Below are 14038 nucleotides of genomic sequence, written 5' to 3' on the forward strand. Positions count from 1 at the left end.
TGTACAGCTCAACAAGCAGTTACATAGGTAATTTCAAAAATTGTTATGGGTTGCAGTTCCACAGTTTCAGTTCCTTCCTTATTATGCAATATAGGGGATATATAGAAAAGTGAAGATTTTCAAAGCACAATTCAACAAATAGCTATAAGAGCAAATTTCAAAAGATGTTATAGATTACATTTCCACCATGTCATTTACCTCCTTCCAGCTATTCCAACACCCCAGCATCTAAAAGTCTCTATATATTTATATAAAGATTCACTATTCATAGACCTTTGTTAAATCTTAGCTTGCTTGTTGCTACCCCTTCCTCTCAATCTCTTTCTCCATCTCCAGGGATGTCTAGGCAGTGAGCACCCTAACTTGTTCATATTGAAAGGGGGTGTCAACAGTATGGGGAAGGGGGCTGCATCTGATTATTCTTAAAGAGGCTGTTGCCTCTGGGTTTTAGGACTTGTCTGGCATAGGAACACTCTGGTGGATTTAAGTTTCTGAGAAATAAAACTTAGTGAATGAATCTTTTCTAGAGTCTCAGGTAGGGACCTAGGTATTTGGGAACTGCTTTTGTTGAGGGCATGGCATATTGTGGCAATTTGGGATGTCTAGCTGGAACCTGCGTAAGAGAAACCTCCAGGATAGCCTTTTGATTCTGAGATCTCTCAGCCACTATGACCTCAGCTTGTTACCATTCTTTTTCCCCCTTTTGGTCAAGTAGGCATGTTCAATCCCTTGCTGCCAGGGCCAGGCTCACTCCTGGGAATCATATCCCATGTTGCCAGGGAGATTTATTCCCCTGGGAGTCATGTCCCTCCTGGGGGGGGAAGGTTAATGAATTTATTTGCCAAGTTGGGCTTAGAGCGAGAAAGGCTACATCCGAGCACCAAAAGAGATTCCCTGGAGGTGCTTCTCAGGCATAATTATAGGAGGGCTCAGCCACCCATTAACAGCCCTAAATTTCACAAGAGCAAGTGGGTTCCTAATTTCACTTAATATGTATTGTATCCCAAGGTAAATGGTCAGTTTTTTACATTATCTTCACTTAGTTGTACCATCATCATCACTTCCACTTTAAACAGTTACCATAACATAATACATCCCAGAGCGCTTATCGGTATTATTGTAGTGTTGGTAAGATATTCCTATTAAAATATACTCTTTAATATGTAATGGGTAGTTTTTCCATATACCACACTGTTGTTAACCCTCTGCACCAGTGTCATACTTTGTAAGTATATCATGCTAACACTTATTTAGGTTTGTGGTGCTACTCTGTGGGTTACATGCCTTTAAACAACCATTTACAAACATGTTTGCTTTCAGTGCTTACTGATAACTTATAATCCCATTAATGAACTATAGTCACACCTGACCATTCTCATACCTTTAAGGTCACCCATACATATTAAATTATCATTCCCCCTTCACTAGCTTCTGTCTATCTATAGACATTTCTCTAGAAAAGTCTTTTCATATTTTTTGCCCATTTTGTAATGGGGCTGTTTGTACTATTTTTGTTAAGTTGTAAGATTTCTTTATATATGTGAAATATCAGTCTCTTATAAGATGCATGGTTTCCAAATATTTTCTCCCACTGCATTGGCTACCCCTTTACCTTTGCGACAAATTCCTTAGAGGTACAGAAGCTTTTGATTTTGAGTTCCCATTTATCTGTTTTTTTCTTTCATTGTTTGTGCTTTGGGTGTAAGGTCTAAGAAGCAACCTCCTAATACTAGGTCTTGAAGATGTTTCCCTACATTATCTTTTAGGAGTTGTATGGTACTGTCTCGTATATTGAGGTCTTTGATCTACTTTGAGTTAATTTTTGTGTAAGATGTGAGGTAGGGTCCTCTTCCATTCTTTTGGATGTGGGGATATCCAGTTCTTCCAGCCCCATTTGTTAAAGATACTCTTCTTTCCCAGTTCAGTGGATTTGGGGGCTTTATCAAAAATCAGTCAACTGCAGATCTGGGGGTCTATTTCTGAATTCTCAGTTCGATTCCATTGATCAATATGTCCATCTTTGTGCTAGTAGCATGCTATTTTGACTACAGTGGCTTTATAGTAGGCTTCAAAGCCAGGAAGTGTAAGTCCTCACACTTTTTGTTTTTTTTTTAGCAAGTTTTTATAATTTGAGGTCCCTTTCCCTTCCAAATAAATTTGATAACTAGTTTTTCCAAGTAGTTTTGTTGGAAATTTGATTGGAATTGCAATGAATCTGTAGATCAGTTTGGGTAGGATTGATATCTTAATGATGTTTAGCCTTCCTATCCATGAACATGGAATATCTTTCCATCTCTTTAGGTTCTCTTTTATTTCTTTTAGTAATGTTATGTAATTTTCTATGTAAAGCTCTTTTACATCCTTGGATAAGTTTATTCCTAGGTACTTGGTTTTTTTAGTTGCTATTGTGAATGGAATCTTTTTCTTGAGTGTCTCTTCACTTAGGTAATTTGTAGTTTCTAGGATCATTACTGACTTATGTGGCTTAATCTTGTATCCCGCCACTTCGCTGAATTTGTTTATTAGCTCAAGTAACTGTATCGTTGATTTCTCAGGGTTTTCCAAATATCATATCATCTGCAAATAATGACAGTTTTACTTCTTTCTTTCCAATCTGGATGCCTTTGCTGGATTGCTCTGATTAGAACTTCTAGCATAATGTTGAATAACAGTGGTGACAGCAGGCATGCTTGTCTCGTTCCTGATCTTAGAGGGAAGGTTTTCAGCCTTTCACCATTGAGTACTATATTGCTGGCGGTGGGTTTCTTCATATATGCCTTTTATCATATTGAGGAAGTTTCCTTCAGTTCCTGCCTTTTGAAATGTTTTTATCAAAAAAGGATGCTGAATTTTGTCAGATGCTTTTTCAGCATCTATTGAGACGATCATTTGATTTTTCCCTTTTGATTCTGACTGTATGATTTTGATTGTCCTGTCTTCTGGTTTGCTGATTCTTTCTTCTGCCCGTTCTAATCTGCTGTTGTATTCCTCTAGTGTACTTTTTGTTTTTCATCCCCATAACTTTTTTCCATTTTTTATGACTTTTTTATTGATATATTCACATACCATACAGTCATCCAAAGTGTACAATCAGTTGTTCACAGTACCATCATATAGTTGTGCATTCATCACCCCAATCTATTTTTTGAACATTTTCCTTGTACCAGAAAAAGTGAAAAAAATAAAGTGTAAAAAAAAGAACACCCAAGTCATCTCCCCCACCCCTAACCTGTTTTTCATTTAGTTTTTTGTCCCCATTTTTCTACTCATCCATCCATACACTGGATAAAATGCGGTCCACAAGGCTTTCGCAATCATGCTGTCACCCCTTGTAAGCTGTATTGCTATACAATCATCTTCAAGAATCAAGGCTACTGGGTTATAGTTTGATAGTTTCAAGTATTTATTTTGAGCTATTTCACTGCACTAAAACCTTAAAGGGGTTATCTGTATAGTGCATAATAGTGCCCACCAGAGTGACCTCTCAATTCCATTTGGAATCTCTCAGCCATGGAAACTTTTTTTCATTTCATTTTGCATCCCCCTTTTGGTCAAGAAGATGTTCTCAATCCCATGATGCAGGGTCCAGATTTATCCCCGGGAGTTGTATCCCACATTGTCATGGAGATTCTCACCCCTGGGATTCAGATCCCACATAGAGAGGGAGGGCAGTGAGTTCACCCGCCGAGGTGGCTTAGCTAGAGAGAGAGGGCCACATCTGAGCAACAAAGAGGTACTCAGGGGGAGACTCTTAGACACAATTATAAGGCAGGTTTAGCCTCTTCTTTGCAGTAACGAGCATCATAAGGGCAAGTCCTGTGATAGAGGGCTCAGCACATCAAACCATCAGTTGTCAATGTTTGTGAGAACATCAGCAACAATCCAGTTGAGGAAGCCCAGCACCTCTGCATTTTACCCCGGCTCCTGGGGGGGGGGGTGCCTGCATATATATTTTTATTCTCTACCCAAATTACTTTGCATTCCCATAACTTTTTGTTTCTTGCAAAACTTCCTAATTCTTTTTACTCACATTGTCTTCTTAATCTTTTAGCTTTATATTCATATTTAGTTTATTTCTAACTATGTCCTTCCCCTCCTTAAATTGATGTAGGATATTTGTTTGAACTTTATTTGTTCCAAAGTCTGTGTCTCCTCTGAAGTTTTAGTTTGCTCCCTTGATTGAGCCATATATTCCTCTATATTAGTATAACTTGTGGTTCTTTGCTGATGTCTGGGCATCTGGTTATTTTGATGTGCTAACTCTGAAAGTCAGTTTCTCCCTCTTGCCTAGGGTTTTATTGTAGATTGGCGATGCATAAAGGCTCTTCAATGCTTAGCTCAGCTTGTACTGTACCTTTAGAACAGCCTGGGTTCAACTAAGATTTTCTCAGATCTTCTGCACCTGTTTTCTTGCCCTGGACACAGGCGATTTTAAGATTGCCCTTTTGTGTGCAGTTGTTTCACCCCTAGGAAAAGATTTCCTTTCCTCTGTTCTTTCTCTGGGAATCCTGGCTGTCCTGTTTTTGTGCAGATTTTCCTCCCAGAGGCTGAGATTTGCCCAACTTGCCCTCACCTGCTCAGTGCCTCCTTTTTCATTTTAGTTTTCAGTCCTGGGGCCCACCCTTCCTTATAGCAGTTCAGCTTTCTAGGAAGTTTTTTCAGGGATGTTTTTCTGTTCTTTCCTGGTAACTTCCACTAAAGGGTGTTCTGCCCCAAGGAGCAAGATGGGACCAAAAGTTTAAAATGCTCATTTTTTTAACTATTTTGATGCTTCCACAGTTAAGAGTTGGTCAGGTACATGCACTGCTTTGCTTACAGTTCCACCCTGGGTCTCTTTTGTTTCCTGGTGGCTCCTTTGTATGCATGTGCTTACCAGCTGCTTGGGGTCCACAAAGGTCAAGACCTGTTTTGGGGCAGCAAAATAAACATGTTCTATCAAAAATGTCAGAGAAGGCCTTGCCTCTTTTAAATTGTCCTTTCTTACTGAATAGTTTTTAAAACCCTGAAAGTCACAGAGTGGCTTTATTTTCCACTCTTGGGCTGTAGTGGAAAGACCTGATATTCTGGCACTTTTTCATGTCCACAAGTGTGCTAGCCTTTATATAGTGCTGAACAGGAAATATTTCTCAACATGAACATTTTGAATTAAACTGTGCTAAAACTCTAGCCCTTTAATGTCAGCAGAGTGAGCTACATTTTATTTATACTTGTGTCCTTTTTCTTATATTTCAAAATGAATAATTACCAAAGTATTTTTTGCTTCTGATTAGTTTGTACGTGTGTTATTTTTTTTCATCACTGAACATCTTTAAAACTTAAGACAATGAAATATTTTATTTAAGTGGAATGAATTTTCAAGATAATTGAAGTTATCGGAAGGGGCCTAGAAATATTCTGCATACCAAAATAAAGAGTTATTCTAGGTATTGACTGGTAGTTGTTTCAGCATATTATTAATTCAGTTACTAAAATAAGTTTATTGTGAAGAGAACAATTATAGTGTCAGTAGTTTTCTTAGAAGAGATTATTACAATCTTAGAATTTTGGAAGAACGTCACATATTATATATATGTTAACTTAATGAATTAAATTTTTGCCCTTGTAATTAAAATTTTGAGGAAAGTAGAAAATAAAGTAATGCTCTTCTAGTTTTCCATTCTGTAAGTGTATTTTGGGAATGTTTCCATTTTCCTGAAATTACCAGTTTCTTTTTTGTGTCACTTTAATTTTGAGATAAAAGTATACTGGGTCTAGAGAAACATCCCACTAAAATCAGTCTTTGTTCTTTAGATCTTTGCTTAATAAATATTCCCTAGAGATCCAAGTTCAGATATGAGACCTCCTGGAAGTTCTAGATTATAAGTATATTCAATTGTTTAAGTCTCTAAAGAATCAATTATCCCATTGTACATAAATATAAAATCTGTCATTTAATATGGTGTCAAAACTGGGATTATTTTGGCATATAGCATCTCATTCTTTTAAAATTCAGTTTTATTGAGATATATTCACATACCATACAATCATCCACAGTGTTAAATCAATTGTTCACAGTACCGTCACATCGCATATGAATGTGCATTTATCACCACAATCAGTTTTTGAACATTTTCGTTACTCAAAAAAAATAAGAATAAAAATAAAAGTAAAAAAGAACACCTAAAACATCCCACTACCACCACCCCATCCCACCCTATTTGTCATTTAATTTTTGTCCCCATTTTTCTACTCATCTGTTCATACACTGGATAGAGGGAGTGTGAGCCACAAAGTTTTTACAATCACACAGTCACACCATGTAAGCTACATAGTTATATAATCGTATTCAAGAGTCAAGGCTAGTGGGTTGCAGTTCAACAGTTTCAGGTATTTCCTTCTAGCTATTCCAATACACTAAAATCTAAAAAAGGATCTTTACATAACACTTTAGAATACCCTCCAGAATGATCTCTCGACTCCATATGAAATCTCTCAGGCACTGAAACTTTATTTTGTTTCATTTCATTTCCCTCTTTTGCTCAAAACGACTTTCAGACTCCTATGATGTTGGGTCCAGGCTCATCCCAAGGATTCATTTCTGCATTGCCAGGGAGATTTACACTCATTTGTTTTTATTAGCTATTTCAGATTTCTTTATTTCAGTTTTTATTTTTAGACATTTAATGTTTGTCCTTAATGTTCATGACAGGAGCCCTCTGGCACAGATGGAGGAAGAAAGAAGGGAGCATGTAGCCAAGATGAAGAAGATGGAGATGGAGATGGAGCAGGTGTTTGAGATGAAGGTCAAAGAAAAAGTTCAGAAACTGAAGGATTCTGAAGCTGAGGTAATCTGTCTAATACCATCTCTGAATTTTCAACCTAGTAGACACAGTGTTCCTTTTTATGTAATATTTTCTTGAATAAAATTCATAGATAACATAACCTTTCTATACATATTTTTAAAAATTAATATAGTATTCAAATGTATAAAAACAAATAACAGCAAGCATGTTTATAATAAAATAATATATGCTCATTATGACAGTATACTAGGTAGGAAGACAATGAAGTAGTCAGAATACTAATAATAAATTAGAATTATAATGAGAGAGTTTGTTATAAGAAGTAAAATTATAAGCCATTCTATATAAAAGGTATTAAGAAAACTAGAGAGCTGAGTTTGAAGTAGATAATAAGAATAGAAACTGCTGTTAGAGAATAACTAATAATAGGCCAGACTTATTTGTATATGAACAAGAAAGGGCAATAATCGTAACTGAACTAAAGACATGCCTGGATAAGTTATAGCCAATCAAAGGGGAGAAAATGAGGGAATGTGATATTCCTGTAAACAGGTTGGGCCTTATTTACAAATACAGTGTCAAAATAATTCCCAATGTGATTAACATTTGGCCAGGATAGTGACAGACATCCAAGCAAACAAGTCTTCCATCTTGAAATCCTTCTAGATGTTGAGGCATAAATTTAGACTAGTAATCAGAAAGACCTTGGAGACATTTCTTTCAAGAGATAACAAGAAATAAAAGATGGAGAAAAAGATAATACCACAAGAATCCATTGAGTAACTGGTTTGATATCTGAGAAAAATAGAAGAAGAAAACTATAGGCAAACCCAGAATAAATAAATGATATCAGTATGGTGTTTTCGCAATATAGATTTGTTATCATTGTGCTAAAAATTATTTTTAAATATATGATATGAGAAGAATATGAAATACAACCTTTAGCGATATAATTCAGTGAAATCCCTGTGTTTTGTGTGGCTCCACTAATAATCTTCGAATCTAAATATGTGAAAAGGAGATTCAGATCTATTCTGTTACATCCTTAGAGTTGGTCTTTGCCTTTGTAATTACTGCATTATACACTGAAACTCTTAGACCAAATATGTAACTGTAAGTACTCTAATCCATTGAGGTCACAAATGCATGTAGTGAGTTAAGTATTCAGTAATTTTGAGGAAATGTTTATTCCATATCAAATTTCTCTTTAATTGCTAGGCTTTTCATTCAGTTTCTTATAAACTTTTTCACTGCTGGTATCTTTGTGATAGGTTTAATCCAGCATTGCCAGACTAGTGTCCCTAGCACTTGTCACTAAATGTCAGTAACAGTGCCCTCCTGATTATTGAGATAACCAAAAATGCACACACATGGGCACACATATCCTCAATCCAGAATCTTTGTCCTAGGTATTGTTACTGTAATACAAATAATTAAAAGATGGCATTTTAGACATTGTTTAGTTTTTATCAGCCTTTTATTAAATCTATATTTGAGTCTCAACCCCCTTACTAATAAATAAACTAAAAAATCCATTTCAGAAGGGAGGAGGATAAAACCAGGGGTCTTGAAGAGTTGATTGCATTACTTCCACAATTAGATTCCACTGAAAATCTTAAAAAGTTTAATTTACATTTAATATAGATATTTTAGGACCAGTGTGTAGAAATAAATATCATACACAAGTATTGTGAAACTGTTGCCAAAGAAACCTTCAGAATTTCATGATTACTGTGAGTGGTAAAAACATGAGTTTTGAGAAACTATCATTGATGATTAGATTGTTAGCACTGAAAGGATCTCTGAAGTGATCTGGGCCAAATTCCTCCTAATACCCTAAGCCATATCTTATTAAACTGGCCCGTTCCAGTTTCCTCTTGATTTATGGAACTCTGCCCCAGGTTATGGTTACCAATATCCTTAATAAGTTTGAAAAGCATCACAATATATAGAAGGATGTAAATAGCTAGTTTAAGAAGCCTATTTAACCTTAATACTGATTTTTCCTGAAATTCATTTGTGCTAGAAATATTTGTTTGGGGCACAGCTGCTAATACCCAGCAGCACAAAGTTCCATGGTATACCAGCTTGGAAAATGCTTTAATAGTAACAGTGGCACCAATAACATAACTAATAAATGTTGTTAGTGTTTACTATGGGTCAGGCAGCATCTTCCATGTATCGTCATTTAATTCACACATCCCTACAAGGTAGATATTATTGCCCATCTCCCCTTTATAGATGAGAAGAATGATAAAATAACCATCAGTGCTGAATAGCTGTTAAGTGGTAGAGCAGGCCTTTGAGCCCAGTTAGTCTGCTCTCTGAAATTTGGAACCAGCCAGGTCTATAATCATGTATCTACAATTTTAAAACCCATAAAAAGTTTTGAAAATTGCAAAACCTGGCAAGCACTAATAGTCTTTATCACACTTAATGTGAATATTTATATATTTTACTGCAAAATAGTAATGAGTTTGATTACAGGTGCTGCCTAGACAAGTCTGAGAGGTATTCTGTATTGTATATATACCTTTCTCAACAGTTTCGCTTTTATAAAATCTGAAAAATTCTGAACTCCAAAACACATCTGATCCCAAGAGTTTCTTGAAAGTGAGGGATTGTGACCTGTACTTTTATTTACATGTAACTAACACAAAAGATAAATATGTATATGTAGCATGAATTATAAGTAAACCTAAAGAATGACAACCACCCAGCATAAAAAATAGATCATCAGTTCCTTTGGAATTGCTGTATGCTTCTCTCTTATTGTATTCCTCTTTCCCCTTTACAGAGAGGTAACTACTATTCTGAATTATGTATAATTCCCTTGCATTTTTCAAATTTTTTTTATGTTCCCTCTTTCTGATATTTTCTTAGTAAATGGGTTTGTGATCATCAGGAAGATCTTACCTAAAATTTGACTCATTTTAAATTAAATGTATCTTAGGTTGTCTTGATTTGTTGGAGTCGCATGAAGACATTTGCAGTGGGGAAAAATATGAAGTCAGCTCTTCGTGGATTTACAAAATAATTTTAAAATTTTGTATGCAGGATTATATCATAATCCAAATTCAGTTGACTCACTGATGTAACAGAATCTTAATGGACTATAATTTGTGGACAACTGAAGAATTTGAATAGTCTTCTGCTATTTGATGTAGTGAGATTTAATCTGATTTTTTATTTGTATAGGTTTTTCTACAAAAAGATTGACTAGTGTCTCCATGGAATTAGTTGCATAGTAAACCACTAGACTTAAACTCAGTTTCTGCAGTTACTTTGCCTGAGTGTTTCCCACCTGTCAGCCAGCATATTTTACAACATTGTTTCTCACTGTAGGAAGAATTGCTGCATTAGAATCACTGGCACTTGTTGAAATTGCATATTTCTAGATTTAAAAGCCAGAGATTCTAATTGAGTATGTATTGAGTGAGATCCAGAATTCTGTATTGTTAACCGGCACCCCTGGTGATATGTTTGAAGACAAACATTTGAGAACCACTGCTTTATAAGAATCAGTGGACCTTAAAGTGATCTCAGAGCTCTTATTTCCTTAATACCTGCTTTTTCCCCCACCTGATCTCAGCTTTTTAAACTTGGAATTAGGAGACTTAGGTTTCTAAGTCCTGGTTCTTGCCACTTTCTGGCTAGTGATCTTGGGCAAGTCACTTAAACTCTGCAACTGTTTTCCTCATTTGTAGAGCGGGAGCAAAGATGTCCTCCTTGCCCAGCCTCCAACATGCTTGCAAGTAAAGTAAAATAGTAAGATGATATATGTTCATTATAAAGTGCCACACAACTGTAAATTTCCCAAGATTATTCTCTTGAGTCACTGGCCTTTTGGGTGGCAGATCCTGCAGAAAGAATCCTAGACTGCTTTCCAGGTAGTATTCTTACTTGCAGGAGGACTCAAAGTTTACACTTGTAACATTAGGAGCCTGTCCTGCCTGGATAAAACAAACTTCTGGTTCTGATTTCTTAAACGGTTTTATTTTATGTCATGCTGTTCCCCTTTGCAATTTAGCTTCAACGGCGCCATGAGCAAATGAAAAAGAATTTGGAAGCACAGCACAAAGAACTAGAGGAAAAACGTCGTCAGTTTGAAGATGAGAAAGCAAACTGGGAAGCTCAACAACGTATATTAGAACAACAGAACTCTTCGAGGTAACTAATATTGCTAAAAAATTTGTGAATTAATTTTTTAGAGAATTGTTTTCCTTATTGTAAAAACATGAAAATAACATTTTTTTTTAGAACATTACCCATTATCATACATCCCATGCACAATTATTTTCATGCATGATTTTACCATAATTGATTCGTTTATGTCCCCAGTTGTTGGACATAATGGGTGTTCTCAGTTTGTGGCAAGCAAACAGAACACTATGACAAAGTCTTTTATACATTTAGGGGGATTTTAAATGTGTTGGATTATTTCCTGATGATAAAATCTTTAAAATAAAATTTGGGATATCAAATTTCTAATACAAGCTAATCAGTTACTCCTTAATTTATACAAAACTCTATAACATTCGTATACCTTGGTTTTCTTCTTTACCTCATTAGTCTCATTTAAAACTGAAAAGTTACTTCTTCCTGAGGATTCTACACGTTATTGTCACTGCTAAATACTTTTAAGACTAGACATTTGTTCAATACTGTTACCCTTTATTAACTTTTCCCCAAGGAAGAGGAAAATACATCTGTTGAAACAAATGCTTTTCAGAATGCAAGTGGCAGTAGGAAAAAAGGGTATCCCTATTTGATGTCAGTTGATCTTTTTCAGTTTGTACTGTTGTTTTATTTGAGAAGAACTGTCTTACTATATTTAAAATGGGTTTTCTGCCATACTTTTTCTGCTTATCCTGGAATTTTGTCAAATATTGCTTGTCTAAGGAAATCCTCCTGTAGACTAGCATTGCCCTTGTTCACTTCAAAATCTTACAATTTTTAAAATGAAAAATGGTGCTTGAAAACCTAACACAGTTGTAGTTGGCTTAGCCATTGCTACCATATGTTGACTGTAATGTTTATAACATGATCACTCATCTTGATTATTTTCCCTTAATCATTTAGAACCTTGGAAAAGAACAAGAAGAAAGGGAAGATCTTTTAAACCCTCTGTTGACCACCAGTTACGTATCAGTTGCCAATATGCCAGCTTGGACATCAGTGTTTGTTGGATCCGTTTGACCAATTTGCACCAGTTTTATCCATAATGATGGATTTAACAGCATGACAAACTTATTATTTTGTTGTTGTTGTTCTTGATGGAGATTAAGATGCCTTGAATTGTCTAGGGTTGTTGTGTACTTAGAAAGTAACAGCTCTAAGTACCTTTCCTATGTTTTTCCCTTTTTTTTTTTTGAAAAAAAAAAACATGTCTTCAATTTAATGCAAGAGAACATTTTACTGTTGTACAATCATGTTCTGGTGGTTTGATTGTTTACAGGATATTCTGAAATAAAAGGACTCTGGAAGGTTTTCATTGAGGATCAATTGCCATAATATGATGCAAACTATGCTTCTCTGTGATAATTATAATACAGAAGTTCCATTCAATGCAGCCTATACAATAATGTAATTTAGTCTAACACAGTTGACCCTATTTTTTGACACTTCCATTGTTTAAAAATACACATGGAAAAAAACCTATATGCTTACACTGCACCTAGAGCTTTTTTATAACAACCTTTTTGTTTGTTTGTTTGTTTGTTTTGGATTCTTTTAAATATATACTATTCTCATTTAGTGCCCTCTTTAGCCAGAATCTCATTACTGCTTCATTTTTGTAATAACATTTAATTTAGATATTTTCCATATATTGGCCTTGCTAAAATAGAGTATAGCATCTTTCATATGGTAGGAACCAACAAGGAAACTTTCCCTTAACTCCCTTTTTACACTTTATGGTAAGTAGCAGGGGGAAAATGCATTTATAGATCATTTCTAGGCAAAATTGTGAAGCTAACGACCAACCTGTTTCTACCTATGTGCAGTCTCTTTATTTTACTAGAAATGGGAATCATGGCCTCTTGAAAAGAAAAAAAGTCACCATCTGCTTTTAGCTGTATTCATATATTGCATTTCTGTATTTTTTTTGTTTGTATTGTAAAAATTCACATAATAAACAAAAGTTGTGATGTATGAAGAGTGTGGTGTCTTGAATATATTACATTTGATGTAGATATACAAGTCGTGTAATGTTTGGGAGGAAACTTCAACTTGAATTTGCCTCTCCCCACCCCCACCCATCACTTCTATCTTTTCTCATAGCAGAGAATGAGTATGTGCTAATTTTATAATTTAAAAGAGATACTATCGCTCTGCCCATTAATGTTCTCTTATTAATAAATTATTCCCCAACACATTCAGATCTGATATACTTTCAGGTCCCTGGAAATGGAATTTTTTTAACTGGAAAGAGGGTACTGATATTTTTTTCAAGCTAGATTCAGCTGATGCACATTTAAGCATAATGCTTTATGGTATTTTAAGTATAATTAATGCAACTCAGTTTTGTCACCTTAAAAAATTTCAGTGTCTGTTTCATTTTTTAAATTAATGAATCAAGCAGAGGGAAGTGAGTGGTATTTCTTATTAACAATTATTTTTGTTTACTTCAGAGTTTTAGGATTTATATAGGACATTTACATAAATTGGTGTGCTTGAAAAATGCTTACTGTTTTTCAGAGAATTTAAATCTAAAATGGTAAAACATTAGGAAGATTATTCACATTACAGAACATTGACTTTACATAGGAATTCACCACAAGAGTACTATTTTTAAAGTAGATCTCATGGGGAATTAAAATCATGATTTACGAATACTGCATTAAACAATTATCCTTATTTGAAGGCCATTGTTAATTAAAATTTATCTTGGAAAAGTTTTGTTTGTTAGCCCTAAATTGCCTTCTGCTTTGGGGGAATATACATACCATGGTCTAGAGTTTTTGTTTTTAAATAAATTGCAGTTGGATTATATATTTACTAAGGTAGAGCTCTACTTTCCATAAGTGACCCATGCAAGGTAGAACTGTAAGTCTGTTCCCCTGCATCCACCCAGAAATATGGCTGTTCTTCCAAACCAAAATCAGATGCTCAGGAATAACTAAGTAAATACACAGTATTTTGGTTCTTGTATTAAGAGATTGGGTTAAGACCCTAGCTAAAAGGTCTGGTTCCAGGGAATTGAGAAATTAGAGAATGCAAAGTGAAAAAGTTTACAGATTGCCTAAACTGGTGAA

The 14038-nt window shown here is 35.1% G+C and overlaps 1 protein-coding gene across 4 annotated transcripts in view; it reads left to right on the forward strand.

Annotated features, from left to right (window-relative positions):
- SEPTIN7 (septin 7) overlaps window positions 1-12935 on the forward strand; it is a 110194-nt gene extending 97259 nt beyond the window's left edge. For all 4 annotated transcript variants that reach the window (XM_037837068.1, XM_037837067.1, XM_037837070.1 and 1 more), the window contains 3 exons: window positions 6689-6824; window positions 10813-10952; window positions 11865-12935. In XM_037837068.1, coding sequence (XP_037692996.1) covers window positions 6689-6824; window positions 10813-10952; window positions 11865-11904 — 316 coding nt within the window. In that variant the 3' untranslated portion in view covers window positions 11905-12935. The remainder of the gene's footprint in view (window positions 1-6688; window positions 6825-10812; window positions 10953-11864) is intronic.
- Window positions 12936-14038: the final 1103 nt, after the last annotated feature.

This window comes from Choloepus didactylus, chromosome 5 (assembly GCF_015220235.1).
Source record: "Choloepus didactylus isolate mChoDid1 chromosome 5, mChoDid1.pri, whole genome shotgun sequence".
Lineage (NCBI taxonomy): Eukaryota > Metazoa > Chordata > Mammalia > Pilosa > Megalonychidae > Choloepus > Choloepus didactylus.